The sequence below is a fragment of the Castor canadensis genome, chromosome 11 (genome assembly GCF_047511655.1).
Source record: "Castor canadensis chromosome 11, mCasCan1.hap1v2, whole genome shotgun sequence".
Classification (NCBI taxonomy): domain Eukaryota; kingdom Metazoa; phylum Chordata; class Mammalia; order Rodentia; family Castoridae; genus Castor; species Castor canadensis.
The window spans coordinates 63728682-63749274 of NC_133396.1; the positions used below are offsets into that span (position 1 = coordinate 63728682).

General features: G+C 36.8%; 1 protein-coding gene across 2 annotated transcripts in view; it reads left to right on the forward strand.

Moving 5' to 3' along the window:
* The window catches only part of Ube2g1 (ubiquitin conjugating enzyme E2 G1), a 96447-nt gene that overhangs the window by 71801 nt on the left and 4053 nt on the right, over positions 1-20593 (forward strand). For both annotated transcript variants that reach the window (XM_020163490.2, XM_074047156.1), the window contains exons 3-5: positions 4092-4189; positions 8229-8407; positions 13123-13246. In XM_020163490.2, coding sequence (XP_020019079.2) covers positions 4092-4189; positions 8229-8407; positions 13123-13209 — 364 coding nt within the window. In that variant the 3' untranslated portion in view covers positions 13210-13246. The remainder of the gene's footprint in view (positions 1-4091; positions 4190-8228; positions 8408-13122; positions 13247-20593) is intronic.

Consider the following 20593-nt stretch of genomic DNA (forward strand, 5'->3'; position numbering starts at 1 on the left):
AGAATAAAGTAAAGTTGCATGGGCTTTGTGGCACCTTTTTGTTCTTTTACATATGTATTCTTGGTTGTTTTCTGTATTTGTGGCTTTCTAACCCCTGATTTGGAAGACGAGTTCATATAATGAATGTGTCCTAAGACCAGTTTGGCACTAACTTATGCAGGTGGGGTAGCATAGGCTATGAAGATACTTTTCTCTCATCAGTGTAATGCACACCTCACTATTCTAGTTTCTGTTCTCCTTAAGTCTTCATGTTTTTTCTCTTTAATAATAACCTCATAAATTTTAAAAGCAAGTTCACAAGGTAGGCATCAAAATAGGTCATTTTTTTTTCTACCCCTAAATGTCTGTACAACATTCAATCTGTTAGTCTTCCTACAGGAAAGGAAAAGACATCTTTCTTTTTCATGGTTGGGCTGTCTACTTCCTATATTTTCTTTCCACTTCTAACTAATTTGTCACTATTCTTTTTTCCTGTTATCTCTAGTCTTTTGCTGGCATCTTCTTATCTCCTTAAAAACAAATTTTTTTTTCATTTTTCTTTTATTATTCATATGTGCATACAAGGCTTGGTTCATTTCTCCCCCCTGCCCCCACCCCCTCCCTTACCACCCACTCCGCCCCCTCCCTCTCCCCCCCCAATACCCAGCAGAAACTATTTTGCCCTTATTTCTAATTTTGTTGTAGACAGAGTATAAGCAATAATAGGAAGGAACAAGGGGTTTTGCTGGTTGAGATAAGGATAGCTATACAGGGCATTGACTCACATTGATTTCCTGTGCATGGGTGTTACCTTCTAGGTTAATTCTTTTTGATCTAACCTTTTCTCTAGTACCTGTTCCCCTTTTCCTATTGGCCTCAGTTGCTTTAAGGTATCTGCTTTAGTTTCTCTGCGTTAAGGGCAACAAATGCTAGCTAGTTTTTTAGGTGTCTTACCTATCCTCACCCCTTCCTTGTGTGCGCTCGCTTTTATCACGTGCTCATAGTCCAATCCCCTTGTTGTGTTTGCCCTTGATCTAATGTCCACATATGAGGGAGAACATACGATTTTTGGTTTTTTGGGCCAGGCTAACCTCACTCAGAATGATGTTCTCCAATTCCATCCATTTACCAGCAAATGATAACATTTCGTTCTTCTTCATGGCTGCATAAAATTCCATTGTGTATAGATACCACATTTTCTTAATCCATTCGTCAGTGCTGGGGCATCTTGGCTGTTTCCATAACTTGGCTATTGTGAATAGTGCTGCAATAAAATGGATGTGCAGGTGCCTTTGGAGTAACAGTCTTTTGGGTATATCCCCAAGAGTGGTATTGCTGGATCAAATGGTAGATCGATGTCCAGCTTTTTAAGTAGCCTCCAAATTTTTTTCCAGAGTGGTTGTACTAGTCTACATTCCCACCAACAGTGTAAGAGGGTTCCTTTTTCCCCGCATCCTCTCCAACACCTGTTGGTGGTGGTGTTGCTGATGATGGCTATTCTAACAGGGGTGAGGTGGAATCTTAGTGTGGTTTTAATTTGCATTTCCTTTATTGCTAGAGATGGTAAGCATTTTTTCATGTGTTTTCTGGCCATTTGAATTTCTTCTTTTGAGAAAGTTCTGTTTAGTTCACGTGCCCATTTCTTTATTGGTTCATTAGTTTTGGGAGAATTTAGTTTTTTAAGTTCCCTGTATATTCTGGTTATCAGTCCTTTGTCTGATGTATAGTTGGCAAATATTTTCTCCCACTCTGTGGGTGTTCTCTTCAGTTTAGAGACCATTTCTTTTGATGAACAGAAGCTTTTTAGTTTTATGAGGTCCCATTTATCTATGCTATCTCTTAGTTCCTGTGCTGCTGGGGTTTTATTGAGAAAGTTCTTACCTATACCTACTAACTCCAGAGTATTTCCTACTCTTTCTTGTATCAACTTAAGAGTTTGGGGTCTGATATTAAGATCCTTGATCCATTTTGAGTTAATCTTGGTATAGGGTGATATACATGGATCTAGTTTCAGTTTTTTGCAGACTGCTAACCAGTTTTCCCAGCAGTTATTGTTGAAGAGGCTGCTATTTCTCCATCGTATATTTTTAGCTCCTTTGTCAAAGATAAGTTGCTTATAGTTGTGTGGCTTCATATCTGGATCCTCTATTCTGTTCCACTGGTCTTCATGTCTGTTTTTGTGCCAGTACCATGCTGCTTAAAAACAAATTTGTAAGTCCCCCTTCATTTGTCCAAATTGTCCTGTTCATCACACTTATACTTTACCATCCCACTCTTTAATGCTTTGTGCTCGTTTTCTTACTGCTTTTACTAAAATTGTGTGAATAGTGTCACTGAGGTTATATTTTGAGCCTTTTCTAAGTATTCAGAAGTATTTGATATTAATGATCTACTTCTCTTCCTAAAACTTAATCTATATCCCCCTCCCATCTCAGTTTTATGATCAGATAAGGTAATAAAAATAAATATGCGGTTTGTGATTAAAATTTAAGCTGTGTAGAAATGTACAAAGCAGAAAGTAAAAGAAACCCATATCCTACACTTTAAAGGTAACCATTATTATGTACTGATGTCATGGTTCTAGACATTTTTCTGTTTGCATACAAACACCACTCTTTCTTCTTAAAGACAGATGAGCTTATTCTATAAATACTTTTAAAAAATTTTAACATTAGATTGTCCTATCATCCCCTGACATTACTTATTGATAGTTTTCTTCTATCTTAGAATAGTAAGTTCCAGTATGATCTCACTCTTTGTTCTCTGTTGTATCCTTTTACATACAACAGTGCTTAGCATAATTAGATAATCAATGTATGAAAACCATTTAATTGGCCTGGAGGTGTGGCTTAAGTGGTAGAGTGCCTGATTTGCAAGAGTGAAGCGCTTAGTTCAAACCCCAGTCTCACGAAAGGGGAAAAACACCATACATTTAATAACCTGAGAATTCCATGTCTCACTGATCTGAAGCAATCACAATGATATGACCCTGCTTTGATGGAACACACATTGAACAATAAAAAAGTCAGATGTGTGAATTGATGTTACAATAAAGGAATTAAGGACTAGAGGTTGGCTCAAGTGGTAGAATGCCTGCTTAGCAAGACTGAAGCCTTGAGCTTAAACCCCAGTACTGTAGGAGAAAAAAGAAAAAGACAAGAAAAGACAAAAAAGAGTCAGTGTAATAGAGCTATTAATAGTCAAGTGAATTCTTTTGGGTAACAGTTACGCTGAGTACTGATTAGAAAACAATGGGACAAGAGTGTTTTAAACAGGAAATACCTAGTACCATGGTCACAAGGTAGCAGTTTAGTCATTTTTTGCCCTCCAAGGTTGATTTGATCTCTTTGGTTTCCATCAGTAACATATACAACTCTGTATTTTCTCTTGACAGTATTTCAACAATGATTCCCAGGTAAATGGCAGATCAGTGTTCTGTAGTCACTAGCCACATGTGACTCTTAAGATTACATAAACTAAAAAATTCAGGTCATCAGCTTCGCAAGGTCATACTAGTGGCTGGTGGGTATCACATTGGACATTCCAAATATTGCACATCATCAGTATTGTAGAAAGTTCTCCTGACGAGCACTGCTCTGGAAAGTCAATAGAATATAAACTCCTTGAGAGACTGCATGTTTTCACTGCTGTACTCCTAGTATCTAACACATAATGTGGAATAAATATTTGTTAAATGGTTGAATAAAAGAAGCACATCTGTTCCAGACAGGGAACAAAAAAATGTCCATAAGTTTTGAGATGAGAAAGAGTTCGGTGTGTTTGAAGAATTGAAAGAAGATGGTTAGCCTTTTATGTTGAATTTTGTTGTAAAGTGCACTGGAGAGAATTGTAGCAGTAATGTGATCTGATGAGGAGGCCTCTTTTATCAAGTTGTTTCTTCCATTTTACTTGCTCTTTTGAGAATTTAATAAAGTGGTTGATAAGGTAGTTTATTAACCTGGGTGTTTTGAGATAATTGTAGGGAACCTGAGTTACTCATTAGTTTTATTTTTAGTGTTAGTGCCTACATTCCTGTCTCATATTTGCTTTAATATAATTTTGTGAATTATAAGCAGGAACTTACAGGCAAGAACTTGTTTTTGTTTTTCCAGTGAAGGTGGTGTTTTTAAGGCTCATCTCACTTTCCCAAAAGATTATCCCCTCCGGCCTCCTAAAATGAAATTCATTACAGAAATCTGGCACCCAAATGGTAAGTTTTTCCAGTTTTACTTTTACATTTGCAAATATTATAGCCTGTCAGTAAAGATTTTCTTAGAAAGTTCATCATGTTAATTATACACATGGCTTTTTACTAGATTCTTTTAAAGCGAAGGACTAATGGATCAGATGGAAAAAATTTTTTTTAGTTTTTTTTCAGTGGGTTTTTTTTTTTGGTTTGTTTGTTTTTTTGAGATAAGATGTTCAATGCCCGTGCTGACCCTGAACTTAAGATCTGCCTGCCTCAGTCTCCCTAGTTTTGGAATTACAGATGTGTACCTTTTAGCTGTCTGGGAGACTCTCAGTGTTACTGAATCAGCATTATTCAAACTCAGGTAATTAAGGATATGCTATTACAAAGAGCATCAAAACACTTAAACCTGGAGTTTTGTTTTATATTTTCTCGCCTTTTAGACCATGGATAACTCTAAACTTTTATCTGAATTCTTAGCTATAAAAAAGGACTGTCTCAACTATCTCATAGGTAACTGATAGAGTCAAATGAAATAAACTACTCTGTTTTTTTTAAGCTTGAAAAAACATTCATTACTGTGATACATGAAGTGATGACATTGTGTGTTTTTTTTTTTTTAAAGATGAGTTGCTATGTAAAATCCACTTAGTGAACCAAAGGTTAACTCAGATTACCTGGTTTATACAGTTTCCCTGAATTCATAAAGTGGATTTTGTACCTGGCAGGTGCAAGATTCTGAGTGAGTTTAAGCCCCAATACTGCTTTCAAAAGAAAACAAAACAACAAAAACTATTCAACTAGTGAGTGAATACAGATGGTAAGCATAAGTAAACTTTTCATACTTTTGGATGTATGCCCTCAAGAGAAAGGAAATAAAATAGATGAGTTTTCTTTTAAGTAATTGATCCCAAGACTGTTTTCTAGCTTTTATGGAGAAAAAAAATTTTCTTACTAAACAAAACATGTACTAGAGGTGTAGCTTAGTCTGAAAGCCTGCTTTTCAAGCTCAAAGCACTGAGCTCAAACCCCAGTTCAAATACACACACACACACACACACACACACACACACATACACACATAAATACATTGAATGATGTTTTTAAAAATGACAATGAAACCCATTATCGCGTACAGTTATGTCTTATAACAATAAAAGATCTAAAAAGAGCGCCACACAATGTAGGAATTACTTAATTATTTTTGGTGGCGCTCTACCGCTTGAGCCACACCTTCAGTACATTTTGCTCTGCTTCTTTTAGAGATGGGGGTCTCACAAACCATTTGTCTGGATTGGACTCAAACTTTAGTCCTTCCAATCTCATCCTTCCATGTAGTTAGAATTGTAGGCATGTGCCACAGGCGTCCTGCTCAGTCTAGGATTTTTAAGTGGATCTCTTATCAGGAATAAAGCCAACTCTAAAGAGCATTGAAATGAAAGGTAAAAGTAACAGGCAAATTATATAGGAGGTACCAAGAAGCATTTTGGTGAGTAAATCTAAACTGAGTACATAGACACTTCATAAAAGAGGAAATACATGGAAAGTTACCCCAAAAGCATTTGGAAAAAACTAATTAAAACAGCTTGGGCATGGGAATTAAACAGTATCAGTATAGAAAAACCTTAATCCTGGGCTTGAGGTAGAGGCCCTGAACTCAGAATCTACTATCGAAAAACAAAACAAAAAATGAAACAAACAAAAAAACCCCTAATTCTTCCCCCAGTAAACAAAACAACAACAAAAAAACCCAAAACCATAATCCTGAGTGAATCAGCAATGTGATCACACCTCATATTGCTGTTGGCTGTACAAATTGATATAATTGTTTTTAAATGTAATTTGGTAGTAAGGTATTAATCTAAACTTCATTCCTCCTCTTCATTCCTTTTGGTGATACTGTGGCTTGAACTCATAGCCACTTGCTTGCTAGGTAGGCACTCTACTGCTTGAACCACTCTGCCAGCTCTAAATTGTGTTCTTAAGAAGATAAATCTTCTAAATCTTAGATTAATGATAACAGTTTCTAACATCAGGCTCAAGAGGCCTGATGCTGCTGATGTTGCTCTTTTTGTGAAACCTAGACCTAAGATGATGATAAAAGGACATGACTATTTATGGGGGACTGTGGGAGGAGATTAGCAGGAAGAAAGAAAAGGATACTAAGGGGTGAAGAAAATGGAAGTACACTGCATATATGCATATGAAGACAGCATAATGAATCCCACAAAACACTGTTTGAAAGGGGGAAACCTGGAGAGGGGAAAGGGAATATAATGCAGGGTTGAACTAGATCAAGGTACACCATTTTGGAATTACCACAGTGAAATTCTTGTATTACTAATGTATGACAAGTCAACAATCAAATAAAAAATTGGTGTTACAAAAGGATCTTAGATTGATTCTTTCTGATAGAATTCTGTACAAACATTTGTGATGTTTTTAAAGAAAGTGACTAAGAAAAAAAATCCTTATTTTGCAATAAGTAATGAAAACATCACAGAATAATACTCCATAAATTTTTGTGCTGAACTTTATGGTGTTATTCTTACCTTTTCATGTTTTCAGTTAATAGATTTTACTAGCAGGTTCAAAAGGGTTGGGAAGAGGAACCCTAAGTATCAAAAAGCTTACATATAAAATATTGAAGGCAACTTGCTTTATCTGTCATTACTGTACCTCCTTGTCATGTATGGTCCTGGCATATACTAGAGGTTCCAAAAGTATCTTTTGGATTAATAGAGCATTATGTGTATGTTGATTCTGGTTACCCATACTGATGGGGTGGAAAATAGGTTTTACAATTATTCCTCTTCATAAATATCATTGCTAATTTATAGAAGCTAGAAATTTGAATGAAAGTTTTTGTACCAATCAATTTTATTTAAATTTTCCTTTCTAAAAATCCCTCCCCCCCAAATTATACCTTTTTTCTTTTTCTTCTTTTTTTAAAGAGAGGGAAATTTTTATCGTAAAGGTTAGTTTTTTGGGCTGATAGAGTGGCTGAGATGGTAGAGCATCTGCCTAGCAAGCTCAGGGCCCTGAGTTCCAACCCTAGTACTGCAAAGAAAAGAAAAGTTAGCTTCATTAATGGGGTTTTTATGTGGTGAGTAAATGGTTTTGTAGGTGAATACTTCAACTTTTTGTGGGGGAGGTGACTAATATTTTATTTTATTGCCGAACCATTCCAAAGTAAGATGTCAGCATGTTTCTCTTAAAAACAAGATGTTTTCTTACTAACTCAAGTGATTATTAATTGGTGTCTTGAATTTCAAAATAGACTTAATTTGTCTGGGGAGGTTGCAACTGGGGTTTGAACTCAGGACTTGAATTTTAGAAGAGACCTCATGAATATCTTACGTATTGACAGATTTTTATGGGTAATATGCCATATCCCTTTTGTGAATTTTCCTCAATACACTTTTGTTTCTATGTGATTTAAAAAATATATTTCTACATTAGGTGCATTTTCTCAGGAATATTTCTAGACCTTTGACTGTCACCAATTTAAATCAGTAAATGAGTGGTCTGAACCAAGTGTAGTGGCAGATGCCTGTAATCCCAACTTCTGGGAGTATCTCAGGTTTGGTGCCAGTCTTTGCTATAGCAAGATCCAGTCTCGAAACAAACAAACAAAAAAAAACACCAACAACAAAAGCTAAGTTAGTGGTGAAACCAGGAAACAATTATATGAAATTCAACTTCTCATATTTTAGATCATATCTTTACTGCAAATGATAAATGGACTTTCTGTTTGCCATCTATCTATTTACATTGTGTTTACTACGTATAAATGTTAAGCACCACATACATGCTAGATAGTTAAGGTTTTACCCAAATGGAAAAAGATAAGTTTGCGTTTGTGGGTTTGCCAGGTATGCTTTTGCTAAGATCTATAACCTTCTCCAAAAGTTAACAGATTCCACTTTTGAAATCTTCTTTATATAAATAATGCTTTATACAGGTGTTTTGTGGATCAGGATCATGCTTGTAATTGGTAATTTATGTATAACTGAATTAGTGATGTATTAAACAAGACTCTTATTTTCTAATTTTACAGTTGATAAAAATGGTGATGTTTGCATTTCTATTCTTCATGAGCCTGGAGAGGATAAATATGGTTATGAGAAGCCAGAGGAACGCTGGCTCCCTATCCACACTGTGGAAACCATCATGATTAGTGTCATTTCTATGCTGGCAGATCCTAATGGAGACTCGCCTGCTAATGTTGATGCTGCGGTAAGGTGTATTACACGCATCCGTCTTATACCTTCTGCCCTTTCTTTCTTTCTCTGTTCTAATACTCAACTTAAAATACAATTATCTATGATTTCTCTGTGTGTATACATATCCGTATTTCTTTTTTGACAAAGTTATGTTTTGTGCAGTATGTTATTATGAAATATGTATACATTGTGGAATGTTTAATTTGAACTAGTAAGTATCACCACCATTTTTTGTGGTGAGAACACTTAAAATCAGGAATACAATACATGTCTTGAACTTACTATTACAGCGAAAGTAATAATAGCTACAATAATTGTTAAGTGATACATAATATAAAAAGATATAAATTGTGACATCAGAAGTTTTAAATGTGGGGCAGGGATATGAGGGTGAAAGTATGGACAGAGATAGCAAGAAACAAAGGATCTACAGAAGAACCATAAAACAGTGAACGATGTAGTTTTTAAGTTCTTGTTGGGGATATACAAGAGTGGTAGAGCACATGTAGCATGTGCAAGACTTGGAATTTGATTTCCCAGCACTGCAAAAACAAATAGTTAAGTCTCATGGTAACTATGAAGCAAAAGCCTATAGTAAATACACAAAAGATACAAAGTAAACATTCAAAGCATACTAGTTGAGAAACTTACTTAATCACAAAGAATTTACAAAACCACCAGAAAAATGAACAAAATGGCAGCACTAAATCTGTATTTCTAGTTAGGGTTAGAGCTTTCTTCTGAATTTCTCTATCCTGACTCTAAGTTAGATTGATTAGCCTGCTACTAGCCACCTCCCTTGGATTTCCCTCACTACTCTTCTGGATCTCACATCTTTTTTTTTTTCCTGAGTTAACCTCCTTATCTTGCCTAGATACTTCATCCTGGAATAATGCCTTACAGTATATGAGAAATAAATCTAAAGTCCTTTCGTGATTCAGGTCACTTAGGAAAAGTATTCTTGATTGATACTTGGTTTATAGAATTATAGTGGGGTAAATAAAATTTACACAGAATTTATGTTTCAGCTTTTATTATTTAAAAGTCAATGCTAGGCTGATTCTTTTCCTTTTTTTCCATGGCACTCCGTGTGTGTATGTGTGTGTTATTGGGGTTGAACTCATGGCCTTGTGCTTGCTAGGCAGGCACTCTTCCACTTGAACCCTGCCTCCAGCTCCTCATTCTTCTCCATTTTTTGGGGAGAGGTCTTTTTTTTTTGGTGCTGGGACGGAACCCAGGGCCTCGCACATGCTAGGCAAGTGCTATACCACCAACCTACATCCCAGCCCTCTTCTCCATTTTTAAGTGGTCTTTTCCTTTAGCTTTTTTTTGTTCATTCTTTTTTGTAGTATGAGGGCTTGAACACTTGTTGGCAGGCATTCTACTACTTTAGCCACTCCACCAGCCCTTTTTCTTCATTCTTAGTCTTCTAAAATTTCATAGAATTTTGTGAATTCTTAATTTTTTGTCCTTGTATTTGGTATGTATCCTTTGAGTTTAAAGACTTCACTTCTGGAAAATTTTCTTTATAGTTATTTTGGAGAATTTCTTCAGATTGATTTCCCTTGTATTATCTTTTTCATCTAAAATTGTGTTGGTGTGTGTGTGTGTGTGTGTGTGTGTGTGTGTGTGTGTGTGTGTGTGTGTGTGTGTGTGTGTGGTGATCTTTACCTGATATATACTCTACCACTGAGCCATGTCCTCACCTCAATAATGTCAATTTTTAATTTTTTTTGAATTTTCATTTTGACAGTATTGTGTTTAGTTTTTTAAAATAAGTGCTTCATTAGTATTTCAATTCATTTGACCTGAAATCTCACCACTCTAATGAGTTTAGTAGGGGTTTTTTTTGGTGGTACTGGGGCTTGAATTCAGGGCCTCATGCTGGCTAGGCTACCACTTGAGCAGCCCAGTTTTTGAGTGTTTTAGGTTTTAAAAAGATCACCTTTTGAAATCTCTTTCTCTGGGGTCAGTTTTCCTGTTATTACATAGTCTGACACTCTTTCTCAACAACTTCCATTCATGATTAAAAATTGAGGATCAGGGAAAGCAGACTGGAACTTTAGAATGGATGGGTGGATGGCAAACTAGATACTAAATTGAAGGTAAAGTTTGGGTTAAGATGCTGTCATTTAAAAGCCAAGTGAAGGGGTACGTGGTTTTGGCACCAGTATTCACACTAGCATCCCTACTTGTAGTGCTATTTGGTATATTTATATAAAATCTACATATCATTGTTAATTTAAGATATTATTAACATTTGGGATAGTGGTGGATGTGAGTATACAAATTAAAAAATTTTTTTGGTGGGACTGGGGTTATTTGCTAGATAACCCCACTTGAACCATTCCGCCAGCCTCACACCCAGATTTTTTTCTATTGAGATGGAGGGTAGCCTGGAACTGATCCTCCCTATCTCAGTTTCCCAGTAGCTGGTGTGCCACAGCACCCAGCTATTGGTTGAGAAAGCAGTCTCTCAAACTTTTATGCCCCCATTGGCCTGGATTATAGAAGTGAGCCACCGGTGTCTGACTACAAACTTTCCAACATACTTTTTAGGTTCTTCTCAGATTTGCTATTTCTAAGTTTTAGCTTCTGTGGGATTTTATTTCTTTTCTTTCTTTTTAAAATTTTTTTGTTGGGGATTGAACCCAGGACTTTGTCTACTTTAGCCACACCTCCAGTGTGTGGTTTTAATTCATTGGCTCTTTTCCTTCTTTATTCTGGTTCCATTAAGACTTTCCTGCTGCGTATTTTCAAACAATGACACCTAATTTTCATCTTCTAAAACATCCTCCATTATTGAATCACTTCCTTGCCATTTTCATTGATGCTGAGAATTTTTTATACCTCTTTCCAATTTTATCATTTAATAGGGTGTCAATTTTGCTACATTGAATTCCTTTCTCTGTATAAAATGGGTATGATAAACATCCCCTGTCGGATGATCCACAGTACATGGCACAGTGGACTCAACAATTGGTAGCTGTGTTAGTCCTTACCAATGTACACTTTGCCTAGAAGTTACCTTTGCTCAGTCGACAGTCATGTTACATGCCTCGAACTCCTTTCTACCCCTCTGCTGTTGACCTGACTCCTTTTTGCTGCTTTTGTACATTACCCTAATGGTTTTCTTTCTGATCTCCCTGCACTCAGCTTTAATTCTCTCTGTAATAGTATTTATGTTTGTTTTTTGGGTCTCCTTTTTTCTTGAGATTGTCCCTTTCCCTTTTTGTGGAGTTTTTTTTTTTTTTTTTTTTTTGCAGTGCTGGGGTTTGAAATCAGTGCCTTGTGCTTGCAAGGCGGGTGCTCTACCACTTGAGCCACTCCTCCAGCTCCCTTTCCCTTTTGACCAAAACTGCCCTTTTCTTTCTTTTCCTTAAAAATGAAAATGAGACATTTGGGAGGCTGAGGCAGGAGGAAAAAAAAAAAAAAAGGATCTTGATTTCTAGGCCAGCCTGGGCTACATAGTGAGTTCAAGTATAGCCTTGGTTGAATAGTGAGACCCTATTCGAAAAAAAAAAAAAAAGAAAGGAAAATGAGGTGATTACCGACATTATAACATTTCACCTGTAAATACTTCAACAAACATGAGAACAATCAAAGTACTCTCCATGACCACTGTATTATTTTAAATCCAATTTATTATAATTTCTAGAGATACCCAAAATGCCCAGTTTATGTTATTTTCCTCAGTTGTCTCCAAAATATTAAAGTCTCTTCCCCAGACCTGCCTGATGATTAAATGACCTGCTTGGTCCTCTAACCTGAGTCAGTTCCCTTCCTCCATACTTCCAGAGTAATCTCTGTACATATCAGCAGTACAGTTGAACACATAGCTTGTGTGAGGATTGGCTTATTACTCTGAGGGCAAAAGTTTTTTTTAAAAAAATTCTTTTCCTTTGCATGGTAAGAATGGAAGATTTCTAGTCTTTTCTGTGCCTAAATGGATGGTATTCAAAGAAATACCATGGGCATTTTTGTGTGAGCATTTCCTGCTACCTACATGCTGGGTAAAATCAGCTCTGCTCCCATTGAAATTGCTGGAGCTAATGTGTGTTCCATTTCCATATGTTGGAGAGGAACAATGACACATCATCTGTGTGTCCCTTCTTTTCCCCCAGCTCAATATGAGCACCTACTCTCAATATAGCACACCTCTTCTACCTTAGAGAGGAGACTTTTGGGTGGTGGTGGGAGGTGAGACTGGGGTTTGAACTCAGGGCTTCAAGCTCACAAAGCAGGTACTCTACTGCTTGAGTCACGCCTTTAGTCTGTTTTGCTCCAGTTACTTTGTTGATGGGGTCTGGCCAGGGCTGGCCTCAACCTGTGAGACACCAGCAAGAGGAGACACTTCTATATTGACTTTGTTTTCTGATTGTTTCCAGTGAGAATGAAAATTGGTAATCTTTCAGATAGTTTGGAATGCCTTATTTGTATATTGCAGCTTTCCTATTAGTATAATTCAAAACTGAAACTTCTCTTCTATGGCTTTTACTCTGTGAATGAGAATTTTTCCTGTAGAGGTGATTAGCATTGCCCATTTCTACCTCCATATCCCAGGAGAGTGTCTTACAAATGTACTTTTTGAATGATTTTCTGCTTCATCAACTTTCTAACATTTTTAAATTTCTGAATTAATCAAGGATTACATTCAGAATTTAAAAAGGTATTTGAGGCTAAAAGAGATTATATGAAATCATTTGATACTATTTTTTGTATCTATAGAAAGAATGGAGGGAAGACAGAAATGGAGAATTTAAAAGGAAAGTTGCCCGTTGTGTAAGAAAAAGCCAAGAGACTGCATTCGAGTGACATTTATTAAGCAGCTAGTAACTTCACTTATTTCAGGGTAAGTTCAAAATCATACTGCTCTTCTGCATTTTTGTAAATGCTATGTTAATGCTTGTGTGATGTAAAGGAAGTTGTTTTTAAGGCTTCAGTCTTTTTTTTTTTTTTTTTTCTCCTGTAGTATTATAAGATAGATACTCTGCCAGCTTCTCAGTGTTACGGTACAACTTGCTTGTTTTCTTTTTTAGGACACCCAACTGTATTTAACAAGATATTCTATATTAAAACACTGATAAGGTGATGGTATATTTCTTTTCACTAGTGGTTAAATTTCTAATAATAAAGTTTTTATTTCAGTTTAATTTCTTCCATTTTACCTGGAGTCCACATAGCATCATGACTACTGTTGGGCACTGATGTCTCTTGCATCTTCTTATACTGAATATTATGTATGGTAAAGGATAGCTCACATTTTTTCCTACTTTTTTTTTTTCCTTCATATGTGCATACAATGTTTGCATCATTTCTCCCCACCCCCCCAACTTATTTCCTACTGTTTTTTAAAGATCTTATTTCATATTATACAACCAACACTATTAACATGTTCCTTTTTTATTTGGATGGTCTTTTACCTCCTTGGTCTTTACTGATAGGGCCAGAAGGAAAAATTTCTCTTATTGTATAACATCTATGGGTAAGTTTCGTTTTAGGTTTAACAAGAAGTCAAAGATGGATGTCCTCCATCTACCTTAGAAGAGGGCATAATATAGATGGACTGACAACCTGCTTTTTATTCTTTGAATGAAATACTGAGGTGATAAAAACTATGAAATAACATGCTGGCACATCTGCAGATCCAGCATTCTGGAGGCTGAGGCAGAGGAAGATCTCAGGTTTGAGGTTAGCCTTGACTACAAAGTGAGATCTTGTCTCAAATCAGAAAAATCCAACCTTTTATATCCCCAGTATTAATCATAAATATTTTTGTGGTAGTGATCGTTGAACTCTGGGCCTTGTGCCTGTTAAGCAGGCACTCTACTACTTGAGCCACTCTGCAGTCCTTTTTATGTTGGCAGTTTTTTAGATAGGGTCTCACTTTATGCCCAGGCTGTCCTGGCCTACAGTTCCTGTATTTATGTTTTCCCACATAGCTGGGATGAAAGGTGTGCCTCCTTGCCAAGACATTGGTTGATATGTGGCCCATGAACTTTTTCCTGAGCTGGCTTCGAACAGTAGTCCTCCTGAACTCTGCCTCCCACATAGCTAGGATTGCAGGCTTGGCCACTGAGACCAGCCTGTTAGATTCTTAATTCTAGTTTTTTTGCCATTCACAGTTTTTTTAGTCAAGTCTGTGTTTTTTAATGTATTACATAGTTTTGAATTTTATATATGTGGAACTATAATAGATGTATTCTCTTGTGAGTCACTAACTTTTATTACTATTATTTATTGATTAACTTATTGATTAATTGATTGGGTGCACTTAGCTGTACTTCATCTATTTCACTGTTGTATAGTATTTCATAAAATAAATTACCTCTCTCCTTTTCATACTTACTGTTGCTGTTTTCTGATTGGGGTGGTAGTGTGTTTTTTCTGCCTCTTAATGTTTGCAGTGTGGCTGTCCTTATTTCCTGCTTCACTGTACCATTACAGTTCTCTAGGGTATATATCTAGGAGTAGAGTTTTTATTGTTAAAGATATTTTAACAATAAAATGTAATGTTACATCATTTTGACTAGACACTGCCAAATTGTTTTCCATCTGTATGTCCTGTTGGCAAAGATAAAGACTGATGTTGCTTCCTATCCTTTCCAACATTTTGTATTATCACCCATCTAATGTTCTTAAAAGCTGAATGCTGTGATATGATGGATAGTTATTAATGTGTGTTGCACTAGCTACAATGAAATTACACATTATCCCGGGCACCTGTGGCTCACACCTGTAATCCTAGCTACTCAAGAGGCAGAGATCTGGAGGATCATGGTTCGAAGCCAGCCTGGGCAAATAGTTTGCCAGACTCTATCTCAAAAATACCCAACACACACACAAAATAGGATTGGCAGAGTGGCTCAAGTTAAAGAGCACCTGCCTAGCAAGCGTGAGGCCTTGAGTTCAAACTCCAGAACCACCAAAAAAAAAAAAAGAAAGAAAGAAATTGCACATTTATCACAAATTATTTCATGGGTATGACCATTGAAGTTTCCTTGGTGAAATACCTGTTCATGGATTTGGACTATTTTTCTGTGATTGTTGATTTGTATGCTTGTCAGTTTGCTCTTGTTATAATAGGATTGGGTGAACCAAGGCTCTTAATTTTAATATAATTAAATGTACTATCCTTTCCTTTATGGATTTTACTTTTGTGTCTTAGTTAACACTTTGCCTTCCTTGCCACAAGAAAGGTACTATTTTATATTATCTTGTATTTTATTTGCAAATTTGCCCTATGTATCTGTTGAGTCCACTGCAATTGATTTTCATGCCTGGTATGAGGTAGAGATTGAACTTCACCCCCGTGTTCTCCAAAGTATCTGTTGACTACATCATTTATTATTGACTATGCTTTTCCTTCCCCACTGATACCCAATGCCAGTTATGCTATAAAATCACTCACATATGTGTTGGTCTGCTTTTAGCTTTTCTGTTTTTCATAGGTTGACTTGTCTGTCCTTGAACCAGCATCACACTGTCTTCACTTTGTTATTTTTAGATCAAATGTATCAAATGCAAAGGTGAAAGAAGTAGGTCTAAAGACTACCTACCACTCATCCTGTTTGAGTTTGATATCTCGTTTCTGAAAAGATTCATATGTGTTTTTCTATTTCCTTATTTTAACCCGAAATACCAAAACTGTATTTCTTTCCTCTTATCACCAGATGTAGAAGTAACCTTACAGTGTTCAAATTACTTGTTTCACCGTCTTGTTTATATCTCCTCTCTTTTGTATTTTGCTCATAATTCTGTCCGGATTTCATTGTCATTACATCTGATACTCCCTCACATTTAGTTGTGGTCCTTATGTCTGATCCTGCCCGCCCTCCCCCCCCCCCACCTTTGCCTTTTTTGCTTTTCTGGTTCTTGCTTGCTACCATCTTAGATCAAGTTCTTGTTATTAGACTATGAGCTTAATCTCCTGGTATTGAGTATCTTTCATGCATGGCTGTCCTTTGTCCTGGATATCCATCATGGGCACAACTGCCGTATCAGTTGTGCAAAGCTGAGCTCATTGCATTGATTCCTTATGGGTGTTATGCCCTCTTAAGAACAAGAGTACTCTCAGGGCTTGTTCTTTTGGGCCATATCTGTTTTCCAGTCAGGAAGGAGCTTGATGACAACAAGGAAATGAAGAGGAATACAATAAGCCATATGGAAGGGGAAAAGCAAGACCCTATTTCAGAAATACTCAACACCAAAAAGGGCTGGTGGAGTAGCTCAAATGGGTAGAGCACCTGCGTAGCAACTGTGAGGCCCTCAGTTGGAATCTCAGTACTACCAAAAAGGAAAAAAAAAACCTTTTAAAATAGTCTACATTGAACAAAGTACAGGCACTAACAAAAAAGTGAAATGAATCTTGGGTTAAGTAGCAGTAAAACTTCCATTATTAGAAAACAGAGGTCTTCACTGTTCAGACACTGCCTTGCCATTGGTCAGAGTCTTCTTTCAGGTCTCGTCACATGGACCCTCTGCACGGGTCAGCTCACTACATGGCAGTTGGCTTCATCAAAGGAAGCAATTGAGGGAATAAGAGGAGGAGCCTAGGTATTGTAGATATTACGGTCACCTCACCTAGAGAAGCTGGGAACATTGCCTACAGGTAAAGCACAACTGTGCCGCTCTCTGGGAACTGCCCTCATGACTTGCCCAGATTATCCCCCTTCCTGGTGATTGGAATGTGGTCCCTATAGTCTTTAGGAGTTCCCTGAAAGTCCATTCCAATGTGGGATTGACTGAGACCTTTGTTTCAGCTAGCTCCTCCATTAGTTCATCCCCTTCTAAGCTTATTCCCCTCCACCTATTCTTTAGAGAGCACTTCCCAGTGAACCATATGTAAGCAAATCACTCCCTAAGTATCTGTGGATACTAGGCATTGTGCACTACCCAACATAGTAAGAAAGAAGATTTGCCTAGTTGTAGATGTGATGTGTGATTCCAGAGTAACTTCTCACAAGCAAGTTTATATATGGCTATGTACATGTGTTCTGTTCCTCTAAAGCAGCCATATTTTCTCCACTTCCTGTTTGGTACTACATTCTGAGTAAGTTATTCTAGGGGAACCACATACTTAATTTATACTTGGATCATTTAAGGATTGTTTTCAACATTTGCTATAAATTTAAGGCTTCTCAAGTTATTGAACCTTCTGATCACCACCTATGTTTGGTGAAAACTCTATCCAATATGCTGCAGGGACTTACCCTTTTTCTTTTAGGGTACCAGCTGTTAACAAATCACTATGCACTTGTACTAGTGATTTGTTGAGGGAGAGGTATGGTGGCACTAAACTGTCTACCGTAAGTTTAGAAATATATAGCATAAACACGATAAAGCTATCAGAACAAATTAAAGGAGAGTATCAAAGTAGAGAGGAATTCCTTAGACAACTCACAAAGAATACAACCATAATAGGAAAAAAGTTAGGTATATTCGGCTATATCAAATCCCAACACTTAGATATTATGTCAAGAGAAAATAAAGGCAAGCAACACAGTAGGAAAAGATTTGCTCTATATATAATATTCAGGAATTCTATCTAGAATATTCAGCCTGCTTCTATAAAAGTTATATAACTTTTATATATGTGTATATATACATATGTATATATACACATACACACAAATGGAATTGATATGAATAGATAATAGATACAGGAGGAAAGGAAATTGGTTGTTATGCAGGTGAATAACTCAACTGAATTTCTCTCCTCCTCCCTCCCCCTTCCACTGGGAATTGAACCCAGGGCCTTGTGCATGCCGTATGTGCTGTACCAGTCTCCCAGTTCTCGCAGAAGTAACCACTAATAATAGTTTCATCTTTTAGAAATCTCCCCAGCTCACATACATATCTATCTGACTATGTGATGTGGGTGCAAACATACTATATGTTCTGTACTTTTTATTTAACATTGTCTTTTGAGATTTTGCTAGTTTAATATTTACTTCTTTGTTGATGGTTGCATATTATTATGGAGTAAAGTTTTTATCTTGATATAACACCAAAAACAGGCAGCCATAAGCTCATTTCAGTTTTTGCTAATTAGCATTTATTTATCAGTTACCACTGCAAAGATAATGTTCTTTCTCTTTGGAAGGAAAAGGATACAAAGAATACCATAGATGTATATCCTGGTCAATAAAGACCTGTTGGTGTAGCCCAGGCATTTAAAAAAGTAAAGTTCACCTACATTAAGACCTAAGTAGAAGTAGAGAGCATGGATTTAAGAGGTCCAGGTAAAACTAAATATTGAATGGTTGGGACAGAGGTTAGAAGTCAGACTACTGGATGACATGGGAAGTCTCAAGTAGAGATAAAGAGTTACTGGTGTAGAGAACAGTACTTACCAGAGCCAAGGCCAGCATCTTGGACAGTTTCCACATTTAGGGGACAGGAAAAAGAGACAGAAACAAATGACTGGCTTGGTCAGAAGAAAGGAAGCTAAGAGATCTCAGACAGGAAGTGGGTGTGGGTGTGTGCCAATGTCATGACAGTTCAGTTTTTGGGGAAAGACACTGGGTTGTTGAGGGGTGGAGAGTGCATTAGGTGACAGCATAGGATGAATTAGAACATTTTGGCAGCATTTGTGTGAAGGTAGTGGAGCACGTTTCTTGACAAGTAGCCATTTTCCTCATGCATTGCTTTTACTTGAATGATTGAGATTATTGGAGTACTTCCTTTGAGGGAGAAATTACTTTTATTATTGGCTTTAACATTAATAACTGGTTTTTATTTGGGAACACACTGGTCTGCTTTGTATTTTTTAGGTCTTTTAGAAAAACAAAACAAAAAGACAAGGTTATGCAGCTCCACAGAAACCACCTCCAGATTTACAGGTTAAGGACACAAGAATAATTAAGAGAATGTTTGAGGTAAACAATAGGTACAAACTGCTGTTAAGTCCAGTTAATATTAAAAACAAGGACTTTGGACAACAGGCAGGTGTATTTTAAGTTACCAGTAAGATATGCTTACAAAAATGCAAATGACATTTTCAGGAGAGAGCCATTATTTAGAGTGAAATGGGTAATTCAGTTTTCATATTTATCTTTCTAGGGAAGAGAATGACAAACTTGCCTTTTCTGTACTGTGTGCTTTCCTCTGTTTGGGAGTGTTTTTCTTTGGCCATACTGAGGTTTGAACTCTTATGCTTGCTAGGCAGGTACTCCACCACTTGAGCCACTCCTCCAGCCCTGTTTTGTTTTGAGTATTTTCAAGATAGGGTCTTGTGAACTGTTTGCCCAGGCTGGGCTTGAACCACAATCTTCCTGCTCTCTCCCTCCTGAATAGTAGATTACAAGCACCAGGTGTGTTGGGAATAAATTTTATTCAAAGGGAGTGGAATAGATTTTTCATCTCCCATTGGTGAAGCTAATGCTCTTTAAAGCTGGGTCCTTGCTGTTAAAAGACTGGGCTGCCTTTTATGTGTATGTGATTTTGAGTAGTCAGTCATCTCTGGGGTGTTTTCCCTTAAAAAATTATTTGGAAACAGTTTTAAATGATTCTTTTGTGGCCCTGAAATTTCTCATGGTTTATATTATATGAGAATAATAATTGGATGCCCATACTGTATCCAGTTCTCTTTTAGCCCTGGGATATTTAATGGTTAGGGATTAATTTGGGTGTGGTTTAGTATGGAAAAATATTCAAATAATACTATGCAAAAGCTACATTTCCCATTCCATTCCATTTTTTGTCGTTTCAGTATGTGTCTTTATATTTTCTCATGAAAGATGTATGTGCATATGTGTGTCTGGGTACATATGGTAGGACTTGATTCTGGCAAGGTAATATATTCATACCTGGTGTATTTCATGCTTTTCCTCAGAGGCCATTTAGCAGTAATTGCACCTCTTATTATCTCTTCTCAGAGGTACTCTAAATTACGGAGCCAGCACATGTAGGGCCACAGCCTCTCAGCTTTCTTCATCCTCCAACAGAGCTTTTGGTATAGTTGAGTTTGGGTGATTGTAAATAACTTCACTCTGGGCTTTAGAAGATAAACCAAACTTTGAACTAAACTCCTAAAGTTTAGTTCATTTGATAATTTGGCCTGTGTTTCAGAAGTTTAAAATTTTATCACTTTAACTTTCAGCCATTGCTTTCTGTTCATCCAAAATGGTACTTGGTAGGAGATAGGGGTTTCTGAGTTCTGGGAACATGTGGTTGAAAGATGTGGTGTTAATAATTG